This window comes from Vombatus ursinus, unplaced genomic scaffold (assembly GCF_900497805.2).
Source record: "Vombatus ursinus unplaced genomic scaffold, bare-nosed wombat genome assembly UNPS02014807.1, whole genome shotgun sequence".
Classification (NCBI taxonomy): Eukaryota; Metazoa; Chordata; class Mammalia; order Diprotodontia; family Vombatidae; genus Vombatus; species Vombatus ursinus.
The window spans coordinates 6,585,520-6,599,374 of NW_020954585.1; the positions used below are offsets into that span (position 1 = coordinate 6,585,520).

General features: G+C 38.0%; 2 protein-coding genes and 1 pseudogene across 3 annotated transcripts in view; 1 reads left to right on the forward strand and 2 right to left on the reverse strand.

Annotated features, from left to right (window-relative positions):
* The window catches only part of LOC114052341 (radial spoke head 10 homolog B2-like), a 61,867-nt gene extending 55,711 nt beyond the window's left edge, over nucleotides 1–6,156 (reverse strand). For both annotated transcript variants that reach the window (XM_027874895.1, XM_027874894.1), the window contains exons 1-2: nucleotides 5,901–6,156; nucleotides 5,185–5,260 (exon numbers count right to left, since the gene is read on the reverse strand). In XM_027874895.1, the coding sequence (XP_027730696.1) occupies nucleotides 5,185–5,260; nucleotides 5,901–6,142 (318 nt within the window). In that variant the 5' untranslated portion in view covers nucleotides 6,143–6,156. The remainder of the gene's footprint in view (nucleotides 1–5,184; nucleotides 5,261–5,900) is intronic.
* On the forward strand, nucleotides 385–795 carry LOC114052342 (annotated as a pseudogene).
* Nucleotides 6,157–12,199: 6,043 nt separating the features above from the next.
* Nucleotides 12,200–13,855, reverse strand: part of PMS2 (PMS1 homolog 2, mismatch repair system component) — a 37,744-nt gene continuing 36,088 nt past the window's right edge. The window contains exon 15 of the mRNA XM_027874740.1: nucleotides 12,200–13,084. Within this exon, the coding sequence (XP_027730541.1) occupies nucleotides 12,941–13,084 (144 nt within the window). The 3' untranslated portion in view covers nucleotides 12,200–12,940. The remainder of the gene's footprint in view (nucleotides 13,085–13,855) is intronic.

Consider the following 13,855-nt stretch of genomic DNA (forward strand, 5'->3'; position numbering starts at 1 on the left):
ACCACTAAGAAGATCAAATGTGTGTGAGGCCCAACTGCAAGTCTAAGAGGATGGTGGCCAATGAGAGATATTAGCATTTTTAACTGGGAAGAGATGAGAAAAGGTCAAGGAATTAAGTTCTGAGTTTCATTTTTTATTTTTCTTAATAAAGGGGGAAAAAGCATTAAATTACATTCCTTGCTTTCATATTTGCTGTTTTGGAAAGGAAAGGGCTTGGGTTGACCATGCCCCATACTATATGAAGCTTTTCTCATGCAGGAAAAGTGTTGTAACTTTAATCAGACACTTAATCAGATTTATATGTTTTTTCTAATGATTCTTGTTACTCAGAAAGTTCAGCTTTTTTTTTTTTTTGGCTCTAGGAGCGACCTGCTTCATGTCGAAATGGGCAAGTTCATGAAACCCAGGAAGGTGGTGCTAGTCCTGGCCAGGCAGTACTCCGAGCACAAAGCCGTCATTGTCAAGAGCATTGATGATGGGACCTCCGACAGGCCCTACAGCCATGCTTTGGTGGCAGGTATTGACCGCTACCCTCACCAAGTAACTGCAGCAATGGGCAAAAAGAAGATTGCCAAGAGATCAAAAATCAAGTTCTTTGTGAAAGTTTATAACTACAACCACCTCATGCCCAACATATACTCTGTGGACATCCCATTGGACAAAACAGTTGTCAACAAGGATGTATTCCGTGACCCTGCACTAAAACATAAGATGAGGAGGGAGGCCAAGGTCAAATTTGAGGAAAGGTACAAGACAGGCAAAAACAAGTGGTTCTTCCAGAAGCTACAGTTTTAGAACTACTTTGTTGGTCAGTAAATAAAATGTTTATTAAAAGTGAAAAAAAAAAGAAAAAGAAAGTTCACCTGGTTTGGGGGGGTGGGACCTTGGCTATTAGTACTGTGTTTAAATAGTTACTTACTAGTAACTACTAGTTATCTATGAAGCATTTGGAAGTTTGATTACTCTATAATCAATGAATATACTCAGAAATGCAAATCTTATGTGCAAAACTATCATGTTATTTTCCTCTTGGTAAGAATTTTGCACATCAGCTTAAAACTGATAAACAATAACTGCCACGTTGTCCAGAACAGTATTCTAGTAACTAAAAAGTATCAAAGCAAAAAGAAAAAAATGTAACCTAATGAAACAAGAAATGGAATACAGGCCTTCTATTCTCATGACAAGAATTTCAAAGAACTAAGCAACAAAGGAGTTCTCTAAATTTCTCACAAAGATCTAAGTGATGAGAGGCATATATCATATAGAAATTGGGATACAAAGAGTATTAAATAGATGAGAATTACCTGTTTTGTTTGCTTTTGATTCCAAATTCAGTAGTGCTAATAACAAAGCGTAAAGTTTAAAAACTAATAACTATTGGGGCAGAGCCAAGATGGCGGAGGGAAAGCAGTGACTGTCTTGAGCTCTCTCCCAAAGTCCTCCAAATACCTAAAAAAATGGCTCTAAATAAATTCTAAAGCAGCAGAACCCACAAAAAGACAAAGTGAAACAAATTTCTAGCCCAAGACACCCTGGATGGTTGATCGGAAAGGCATATTGTACCGGGCAGGGAGAAGAGCACAGCTCGGTGTGGGCACTCAGGCCGCAGCAAACCGGGAGCAGGCCTCAGAGGACTGAATCATGGGCAGCTGTGGCAGTTTCCAGACTTCTCAACCCACGAACGCCAACGTGGAAGGTCAGTGGGAAAAGTCAGTGGGAAAAGTCCGTGACTGCAGTGAGAGAGGAGCTAGGTCTCAGCCGCAAGTCTCGAGCGCAGCCCAGGGCCTCGACTTTTTCCTGAGCTTCCAGCCCACAGACTGAGGGGGAATCCAGTGGCTGATCAGAGGGGCGTTGCAGGGATCTCTTTGTCAGTGCTGAGGCAGGAATCTCTTGCTTTACCTGTGCTTGGATCTGGGTCACAGTTCTGAGGAGCAGTCCTGGGGCGAGAAGGAACGCTGGTGTGGTGGAGCTTGTTGTGGCTGTGGAGAGGAAACACCTCGCCCCTAATCATACCCCCTTGGAAGAACTGAAAATTTACAGGTCCCTTGAAGTACCTCTGAAAACAGCTGTACAAACCCTCGAAGCTTGAGACAGTACATTCTCCACATTGGAAACAGACTCTTACCTTAAGAAAGAGTTTAAAACTCAAGTAATTGGCTGGGATCATGAGCAAGCAGTACAAAAAGAGTCAGACTATATTATCTTACTTTGGTGACAAAGAAGATCAAAACATACAACCAGAAGAAGACAACAAAGTCAAAGCTCCTACATCCAAAGCCTCCAAGAAAAATATGAATCAGTCCCAGGCCTTGGAAGAGCTTAAAAGGGATTTTGAGAAGCAAGTAAGAGAAGTAGAGGAAAAACTGAGAGTGATGCAAGAGAATCATGAAAAACAAGTCAACAGCTTGCTAAAGGAGACCCAAAAATATGCTGAAGAAAATAACACCTTAAAAAATAGCCTAACCCAAATGGCAAAAGAGGTCCAAAAAGCCAATGAGAAGAATGCCCTAAAAAGCAAAATTGGCCAAATGGAAAAGGAAGTCCAAATGATTACTGAAGAAAATACTTCCTTAAAAATTAGAATAGAGCAATTGGAAGCTAGTGACTTTATGAGAAATCAAGACACTGTAAAACAAATCCAAAAGAATGAAAAATTAGAAAACAATGTGAAATATCTCACTGGAAAAACAACTGACCTGGAAAATAGATCCAGGAGAGAGAATTTAAAAATTATTGGACTATCTGAAAGCCATGATCAAAAAAAAAGCCTAGACATCATCTTTCAAGAAATTATCAAGGAAAACTGTGCTGATATTTTAGAATCAGAGGGCAAAATAGAAATTGAAAGAATCCAGCTATCTCCTCCTGAAAGAGATACCCAAAGGAAAACTCCTAGGAATATTGTAGCCAAATTCCACAGTTCCCAGGTCAAGGAGAAAATATTACAAGCAGCCAGAAAGAAACAATTTAAGTATTGTGGAAACACAATCAGGATAACACAAGATTTAGCTGCTTCTACATTAAGGGATGGAATATAATATTCCAGAGGGCAAAGGAGATGGGAGTACAACTAAGAATCACCTACCCAGCAAAACTGAGTATAATCCTTCAGGGGAAAAAATGGTCATTCAGTGACATAGAGGACTTTCAAGCATTCTTGATGAAAAGACCAGAGTTGAAGAGAAAATTTGATTTTCAAATACAAGACTCGAGTGGAACATGAAGAGGTAAACAGGAAAGAGAAAATCATAAGAGACTTGTTAAGGTTGAACTGTTTACATTCCTGCGTGGAAAGATGATATTTGTAACTCATGAGACCTTTGTCAGTATTAGGGTAGTTGGAGGGGAAAAAATTATATGTACGTATATATAGATATAGATAGATAGATAGAGGGCACAGGGTGAGTTGAAAATGAAGGGGTCATATCTAGTGAATAAAATTAAGGGGTGAGAGAGGAATATACTAGGAGAAGAAGAAAGGGAGAGGTAGAATGGAGTAAATTATCCCCCCCCCCAAAAAAACAGACAAGAAAAGGCTCTTACAGTGGAGGGGAAACGGGGGAAGGTGAGAGGGAATGAGTGAATCTTATTCTCATAGGATTTGACTTAAGGAGGGAATAACATACACATTAAATCGGGTGTGGACCTCTGTCTTACCCTACAGGAAAAGAGGGGGGGAAGGGGACAAGAGAATAGGGGAATGATAGAGAGGAGGGCAGATTGGGAAAGGGAGTAATCAGAAGCAAATACTTCTGAGGAGGGTCAGAGTCAAAAGAAAGAATAGAATAAATGGGTGGGCGGGATAGGATTAAGGGAAATAGAGTTAGTTTTTCACAGCATGTCTACTATGGAAGTGATTTGCATAACTGCACATATATAACCTATATTTAGTCACTTGCCTTATCAGTGAGGGTGGGTGGGGAGGAAGAGAGAAAATCTGGAACACAAATTTTTAAAAACACATGTTTAAAAAAATGTTTTCACATGCAACTGGGAAATAAGAAATACAGGAAATGGGGTACAGAAATCCATCCTGCCCTACTGGAAAATTGAAGGGGAAGGGGATAAGAGAAGGGGGGAAGAGATAGAAGGGAAGGCATACTAGGGGAAGGGGTATTTAGAATGCATGCCATCTTGGGGTGGAGGGAGGGGCAAGATGGGGTGAAAATTTGGAACTCAAAATCTTGTGGAAGTAAATGTTGAAAACAAAAAAAAAATAAAAATTACCATTAGTCCTTCAAAAAAAAATAAAATAAGGTAAAAAAAATTAAAAAATTAAAAAAACTAATAACTTAATGAACAAAGATCCTCCCTATTTTAACACACATTCTTTTCCATTTTGAAAGATGCAAATGAATCTGCAGTCACCCATTTGAACATATGTTGAGGAAATCAGCCACAATTAAATTTAAGTGATTAAGCCCAAATGCCTATAGTCATTAAATCACGTGTCAAACATTACTATTTTTTGTTTTAGGCTTTAAGATTTATTTAAAAGATAGCTCCTGTTTCTTATTTCTCCATGGTTTCTGAAATACCTCCCACAAACTCTTACCAAGTATTCAACGTTTTAATCCTCTAATATGTGCCATGAATATTAGTAGGAGAATTGGCTGGAAAAGCCAAAAGAACATTGTATACAGCAGAACACATACAAACCATGTAACCAGCTCCAACTTTACAGTAATAAGCTACAGTAATTAAATACATAAAAGATAGACATTAGGTAAGCAACTCTGGGATCTATGAGACAATCATTTCCTTAGCATCCCTGTAACTGACATATTCTGTAGGCGCTTTATAAGAAGTCAGACTTCTCTAGATTGTTTACAGAATATGAATGCAATGTTATTTATAGCAGGGCACAAAACTCTGATAATAGGCAAAGTGATAAACTATACATTGTTGAGTAACATTCAAGGATAATTAAGAAAGAAAAAAACAGTTTAAAACCCAAAGTACTATATTGGTTACATGAAGCTGCTATTTTGTCTTTGAATACTCATGCAAAGTTCCTATTGATTTTAAATCAGTTTGAAGTGCAGCCGGTGTATTTCTGGGAATCAGTTACCTAACTGGTTTAGAAAACACTTAGTACTTACCTTGTTAAAAAGGCAAGTCTCCTAAGCATTGCACTCTAGTTCCCTCCAAAATGGATACAACTCAAAATTCACAACTCACTCTATATTCACCTCCTCCCTCAAAATGGGCCACACCTTCTCCCTCATACAGTCCACGGACTTTTTCACCTTCATAGCTGCAAAGAAATAGAGCTTGACATGACGAAGAGTATAAGCAAACAGAAATGACACAAATTTTAAAAACATGCAATTAGTACCAAGTATCAACGATGAAAATTAGTACCTATCAAAAATGATGCATTCCATAGGTGGAATTTTGCTACAAAAATGTAACTACCTAACTAGCAAATTCTGATAATCAGAAAAGCTCCTTAAGTCACCTAATGTTGAAATGCCTCTTCCTTTCTCTGTATTTCCACTGACACCACTCCATGTCACACTGAGATTACAGTACCAGCTCAAATAGTCTCCTTGCCTACTCCAAGTCATCTTGAACAGTATTTCCTAATTAATCTTCCTAAAATAACACTTTCATTAGGTTGCTCTCTTCCTCATGAAGTTATGTCCCTATTGTCCCCCCACCACACTAATTTCTACTTCTGTGACTTTGGTCATGTTGTACTCCTTTCACCCTCCCCTTTCTCTTCTCTCCTCCTTGCCTCCTACACATCTAAATCCTGAGTATAAGACCCAGGGCAAGACTCATTGTTGCCTAGCTACTTCAGCTTACATTGATCTCTGACATCAATCTGGAGTATTAATCTATGATGCAGTGTGGAATACTTGCTACAGATACCCCACTAGAGCTAAAGTCACCTTAAGACAATCAGTTTGGTGAGAATAGGCTCTTCATAGTATTGAGGTATCTCTACTTGTACTTCTTCTGGCTTCTCCTCTTTGAATGACAGAACTTCAGGCTCGGGAGCGACAGGAATGACCTCCTGCTTTGGAGCATTGGTCTCTTGTTTGGATGTGTCAACGGGTTGGTCAGACAGAGGAGAAGGGGACCGAGCAGCTTTTTCTGCCTTTTTATCTGCTTTTTTCTTTTCTTTTGCCATTGTCTTTGAATGGCCTTTAAAGTTTTAACTTGTAGAACAAATGTGTTTCTTTGGCTGAAAGTTGATGGTACTTTGGAGCACTAATGAATTTTACCTGAAAAACATTAAATGTTTCACAATTCATTGAAATGTTAACTTTCCCTCTAAATTAGACTTTCAGCTTTGACATATAGGGGCATCATCTAACCATCTCCACCACTGTTGTTGTCGTTGTTGTCATCATCATTATCGTAGTCATTTTCATTCTCCTAAAAATTATCTAAAAGTTAATCCAAACTTTTAACACCTTCAGAGGGAGAGAACGCCCTTATCTTATGAACGTGAACGTTATAGTATTATAAATGAATGAATAAAAAAATTACTTCTTAAGGGCTTCCTACATGCAAAGTGGCGGCAGTTAGGTGGTGCAGTGGATAAAGCAAAGGGACTGGAGTCAGGAAGATCTGACACATGTATTCACTACTCAGTGAAACATTAGCTAGTCTTCCTGTTCTAACCTTAAAACTCACAATTCCATTGACACAGTAAACCATCCCTTGTAAGAATAATAATAGAGGGGGGAAAGCAGTTCAGCAAAACTGAACAACACATCAACAGAGTCTGTAAGAGCATATGCAACATTCTACACCAAAATCACCTATTTTTTTTTCAAAGAAAAATAAAATCCAGCCTCAGACACTTACTAGCTATGTGATTCTAGGCAAGTCACTTAAACTCTAATTGCCTCAGTTCCTCATCTGTAAAATGGGGACATACTGAAGAAGGAAACAGCAAACTACTTCAGTATCTTTACCAAGAAAACCCCATGGACAAAGTCCTTGAACAAAGTTGGACATGACTAAACAAGTGAACAACAAAAATGTGCAAAGCAAAGACAGTCCCTACTCTCAAGTTCACATCCTAAAAGGAAGACGGCATATGCAGGAATGTTTGTGTAATATATGTGTGTGTGTTATGTGAGTGTTATTATATATGTAATATACATAGCAGACACAAATATATAATGTATATATAATATATAAACACATGTGTGATCGTGTATTATGTATATAATACACAATAATGTGCATATGTATAATATACAATAATATATGAGATATAAGACATAATATTGTATATATAATAGACACTATCACATGTACATGTATGTATATTATATACATATATATAATACACAGGCAGCTAGGTAGCACAGTGAATAGAGTGCCAGTCTTGGAGTCAGAAAGACCTGAATTAAAATCTGGCCTCAGACACTTACTAGCTGTGTGACCCTGGGCAAGTCACTTAACCCTGTTTGCCTCAGTTTCCTCATCTGTAAAATGAGATGGAGAAATAAATGGCAAACCACTCCAGTATCTTTTCCAAGAAAACCCCACTGGGGTCACAAAGAGTTGGGCACAACTGAAAAAGACTAAACAAACAATATAATACGCAGACACTCTCACTATGCGTACATATTCATATATAATATAGATACCATCACACACATATATATGTGTATTATACATTACATAGGCACACACTCTTCCATATGTTGTCTTCCTTTTAGAATGTGAATTTGAGAGTAGATACCGTCTTTACTTTGCACACAGTAAGCTCTTAATAAGTGCTTTTTGGGGCAGCTAGGTGGTGCAGTGAATAGAGCACCAGCCCTGAAGTCAGGAGGATCTGAGTTCAAATCCAGCCAAAGACAAAACACTTGACATGTACTAGCTGTATGACCTTGGGCAAGTCACTTAACCCTGATTGCCTCACTAAAAAAAATAATAATAATAAGTGCTTTTTAATTCATTCATTCATACTATAGCCTTCAAATTAATAAGATTAGGGCATTCTCTCCCGCCGAAGGTGTTGAAATACCCATCCTCATACATATATATCTATATATATATCTATCTATATCTATATCTATATATATACACATACACACACATATATGCATATGTATATATACATACACTCATTTATTTATATATAGATATACACACAAACTTTTGTAGAAATATGTGTCAATGGAAATGTGAGGTTTTTTTTGTTTTTGTTTTTTTGGTTGGGCAATGGAGGTTAAGTGACTTGCCCAGGGTCACACAGCTAGAAAGTGTTGTGTCTGAGGCTAGATTTGAACTCAGGTCCTTCTCTCTATCCACTGTGCCACCTAGTTGACCCAAAAAGCACGTGAGTTTTAAGGTTAGAACAGGAATACTAGCTAATGTTTCACTGAGTAGTGAATATATGTGTGTATACATATTGTATTGCAAAGGATGCTCCTAAAAGATCATTTCAATTAGGAACATCCATAAATCACCATCACGAAAATGTAGTTTTCATGTTCTTATCTACCTCAGCATTTCCAAGGCCATCACTTCAGTCACTCAAGAAGAGCCCTGAGTCCATGCCATATGACAATGAGTTAAAGGAATCGGGAATGTTTAATCTAGAGAAGACAAGACCGAGGGAGTGCATGACAGCTGTCTTCAAGTATTTGACGGGCTGTCATGTAGACAAGAGATTAAGTTTGCTCTGTTTGCTCCAGAGGGCAGAGCCAGAAGCAAAAGATGTAGGCTTCAAATTTATTCTTGGTGTCAAGAAAAACTTACTAATAATTAGAGCTAATTTTCTGTGGGGCAGCTAGATGGCGCAATGAGAGAATGCTAGGCCTGGAAGCCAGGAAGACTCTCCTTCTTAAGTTTAAATCTGTATCTTTGCCAAGAAAATCTCAAATGGGATCACAAAGAATTGGACATGACTGAAAAAGAGACTGAACTGAACTTTTTGTGATAGCAAAGAACTGGAAGTGAAGTAAATGATTCTAAACTGGATAATGACTAAACAAATTGTGGTAAATTAATGTACTAGGTTGTATTATTGCTCCATAAAAAAAACAAATATGAAAAAGCATATGACTTATTTCATGGTGAAAGGGAACCAGCAAACAGAGCCATATATACAATTACAGCAACAACAGGATAAGGGAGTGGTGTGGGGTGGGGGGTGAGGTGGGGATTGGACAATGAGGGCTCAGTCCTGGAAGCATGTGGGTCAGATCAACAAAAAACCCTAAAATTGAATATCATGTAATTATAATGATCTGTACTTAATTCCAGAGAAAAGATAAGAAAACGTAACTTCTCTTCCTTTTAAGAAATAGGTGATTTTGGTGTAGAATGTTGCATATGCTCTAACAGACTCTGTCCCCCTCTATAATTATTCTTACAAGGGATGGTTTACCGTTTAGGGGAAGAGGAAGAAATATATTCAGAAATTAAGGTGATATAAAGCTGTTTCAAAAATACCCTGGCAGAGTTATATGAAGAGTTGTAAGCAGAACTAGATGAATTTGTAATAACATTATAAAGGCAAACAATTTTGAAAGACTTAAGAACTCTGATCAATGCGATAATGACCAACCACCACTGCAAAAGATGATGTTGTCTACTTCCTGGTGGAGCAGTCCTTGGGAGTGCACACTTCCTAGACTCAGGAAGTTCTAAGTTTAAATCCAGTCTCAAGTATTTACCATTTGGGTGACCCTGGGAAAGTCCCTTAACTTCCATCTGCTTCAGTTTCCTCATTTGTAAAATGGGGATAACTGCGCCTACCTCCCAAGGTGGTTGTGAAAAGAAAATGAGATATTTGCAATACATGTTTTATAAATGCTAGCTGCTATTATTATTATCATTATTATTATGAACTGCACACTGAATGAGAGGCACATTTTTGGACTTGGCCAATGTGGGAATTTGTTTTGCTTGATTATGAATATTTGTTACAAGGTTTTTTGTGTTGTTTTGTTTTTCCTTTTTTTCCCATTGAGAGGAGAGGTGTATGGGAGAAAAAACAAGTTTACTACTGAAAAAAAAAATAAATTATTTTAATATAGCTAAATATAAGAAAAAAATTTAAATGGCAGCAATTATTTTTGAAAGAAAAAATATGCTATTAGATCTATCTGGATAGCTGTAAAGGCTGCCTCCCTCTCACTTGCAGGTCTTCCACGAGAGGATGGATGACCCCTTGACCCGGACGTTATAAGGAAGTTATCGCCTGAGTGCCTTCCGGCATGGGCTGGATACGAGGTCTCTATACTCCCTTCAGATTCTAGGGCTGGACAGAGGATGTGCGTCTGCGCAGCCGCACTGTGCAGGGCCGCAGGGCACACCAGCATGGGGAATGTTCAATCTACCCGTCCGCCTTCCTCGTCCTGCCCTCACCCCCCAGACCCAGTCCACCCGCCTCTCCTAAAGCCCCATTATCTCTCGGCCTTGGAAGTGGCATGGCGAATAACAATACCATTTTAAATCCTTTGGCGAAACAATCCCGGGGAACCAGGCTGGAGACTAAGGTTCTAGGAATTACCTCCGGCTGGTGCAGCGTCCTGGAGACAGTGCGGTCTCTAGGAAACCGTTGTTAAGGAGCCACAACGCTCTTAAAGGGACAGCCCGGACTCTTAAAGGGACCCTTTCCTTAGTAAGAGGATCTTAACTGGTCCACTCTTTTTAATAAAGGGCTTTTTAAAGAATTGTCTCCTTTAATAAGGAGCTCTTAAAAGAGGGGCTTAAAGGTACTGCCTTCAATATCCATCCTCCCTATCTAGCTGTTAACTTGTAGAAAGCTGTCCGAGGTCTTAGAAACAGCTCTAAATTTTCCCTAGAGTTTGGAATGGTGGAAATTGGTTTCAGTATTAATTTGATGTAGGGTCGATACCATTAAAAAGAGATTTGATTTCCAGGTAGCTATTTTTCAAAAGATATTTTCATATTTTTTGCAGGACCTAAGATTTTATCAGTACCAGGAGCTCCCCATACCAATACAGATCAGCTCCTGCCCTGGAATTTAGTCTTAAGAGAGTTGCCTAGGAGCGTGGAGAGGAACGATTACATGCTTTTTTGTGACAGAAGTAAAACTAGAGCTTCAGTCTTCCTTATTCCAAGGACAGCCTGATCCTACACCACTCTGCCACTCAATAATTAAACCATGCCAAAATTTGCCCATCTCTAAAGAAATGTTTTTACCCTTTTGATTTCCAAATATTTCCATCATACATTCAGCTGAGAAAAGAAATTCATGAATTGCCTTCTTGAAAAGGCTTAAAGATGTCACTCATTTTTTATCAAATAAAGCCAGGATACACTGATCCAGATGTAAAGAGAGAAGAAAGTCATGTTTCCCCAAGCAAAACTTTTTCTTGGAAAAAAGGAAAAATGACTGTTTTTGCTGAGTTGGCAATGCCCTAACTTACAACTTTTATCTAACCCACTGTGATGCAGGCACTAGGTTTAGACTCAGAAGATCTGGCTTTGAGTCAGGCAATATAACATCCCTCTGAAGCCACCTTAAGGCATTAACCTCCCAGAACTTGTTTCTGGGGGCAGCTAGGTGGCGCAGTGGATAGAGCACCGGACCTGGATACAGGAGGACCTGAGTTCAAATCTGCCCTCAAACACATAACACTTACTAGCTGTGTGACCCTGGGCAAGTCACTTAACCCCACTGCCCAGCCAAAAAAAAAAAAATAAGAACTTGTTTCTGAATTTGTAAACTGGAATATGCTACTATCTTATATTACCTACCTTAAACTTTTTTTTTTTAGGCAACTGGGGTTAAGTGACTTCCCCAAGTTCATACAGTTAGTAAGTGTCAAGTGTTTGGTCTGAGGCTGAATTTGAACTCAGGTCCTCCTGACTCCAGGTCCGGTGCTCTATCCACTGAGTCACCTAGCTGCCCCTCTACCTTGAAATTTTTAAAGGATCAAATTAGATAACTTGTGGAAAGCACCCAGTAATTGTAAAGTGGCATATAAATTTAACTCATTACTATTGGCATTGTGGTCCCAAGGACAGGAAGGCTATGGCCCAAAGGGGAAATTTGCAGAATTGCTGGTAGCAGTATATTACTAGCAGAATTACTATTGGTAATAGTAACTGACAGAAAAACCCATGGCCCAAAAAGGAAATTTCCAATATTGCTGGCAGCAATATATTCTGTTAGTAGCATAAGAACTTTAATAAACACTGTGGTATGGATGGAAAAAAATATTTACTTTGTTATTGTTGGCAATATATTCTACATATTTCAGAAGATCTGTCAGCTTTGTACAAACTCTTTAAAGGAAAATAATTGTAAAATTTAAAAATATAATCAGCTAGCAATTCTGTGATGATCTAAGATGAATGAGGAGGTTCTGTAGTGGATTTTCCCCTCTTTATTTGCTAGCCATTTTGACAGCTACCCAATCTATTCATTTTTATCTTCATTCTACTAAAGTTCAAATGAGATGAGATCTGTATTTGCATTAACACTATGCACCCATGATTAAAAATCTCTAGAATTTTAATATCAAGGAAATAAAAATGTAGCATAATGGAGTTAACAGGGAAATTCAAAGTGTTAATTTTTTATTTCATTCAGCTAGGAGACCTATTCTTAGAGTAAATCATAATTCCAAAGTTCTTGAAATTTACATTAGTTTAGACAGTAATGCTTAAAGTACAAACTAAATATATTTTCTGTGAAGAATGTGTGAATTCAAGCCTTATATAACATCTAAAGCATGCTCTTTATTTCTCAAAATATGTTTTTGGCTGTACATATATATTTTTTTTAAAATCAGTAAGAACAAGAAATTTCACAAGCAGAGTTAAATATAAAGATAAATTTTAAATATACATGGAAAATAATGTAGCACACTGATTTTTAAAACAAAAAAGGTTACTTAAATTTTTGCTTTCAAAATTGGGAAAATACATGATAAAATCTGCAATTCTACAAAATGAGAATAATTTTATGCACAATTATTCATTAGTCTTGAGAAATTATGTTTAAGCTAGCTATGTGCCTCATAGTTGGTCTTCCATGTGGGCAATTCCAGGGATGCTCAATCTCACCCATATGAGTGATTAGTTTCTTCATTTCATTCTTGTTAAGAGCAGTTCCAATCATAACCTGAGTTCAAAACACACACAAGAAGTTTTAATGATATTTTTCTTTTTCCTGGGAATAGCACCTATCTAAAAGTAGCCTTTTCCCCTACTATAATACTAGGGAAAAAAAAAAACATTATCAATCAATAAGCTTTATTAAGCCCCTACAACGTTCCAGGCATTATGAGAAGTGCGGAAGATACAAAGAAAGGCAAAACCAACCCCTGCCACCAAGGAAGGGAGACAAATATACAGAAATATACACAGAGATTGGGTTGGAACTGTACCTATGATTTCATAGGGAACTCCTGGATAAGAAGCATTTCCTCCATTATCACTGACTAGGAGAAAGTAGCAAGTGAGGGATGATGTCAAAGGGTTTTGAAATAAAAAGGTGAGAAAAGGGAGTTGGTAACAAATAATCGCAATTTTAACAAGGTAACAAGTAAGCTTCTCAGCTTAGAGTCTTGAAGAGGGAAGTATAGGATGCCTAATGCAGAAAAGCAGTTTGAAATAGCTTCTGTGGGGAGTAAGACAGGGAATTAGGGAGGAAGAAAGGACTACCAATTCATAAGTAGATGATCAAATGAACCACTACGAAAAAAGTCTAAGCATATGAAGAGCTCAGTATTATAATAAAACTTAAAGTCATCCCTGTGTTTGCTGATGATCAACAAACCTCTAAGGATGACCTACCATTTTACTGTGCACACAGCATACTCCAATAAAACTGCTCTGATCTGCTCTGGAATCTTGCCATCTGCCCTGGCACTACTTGCCTCTCTTTATGAAG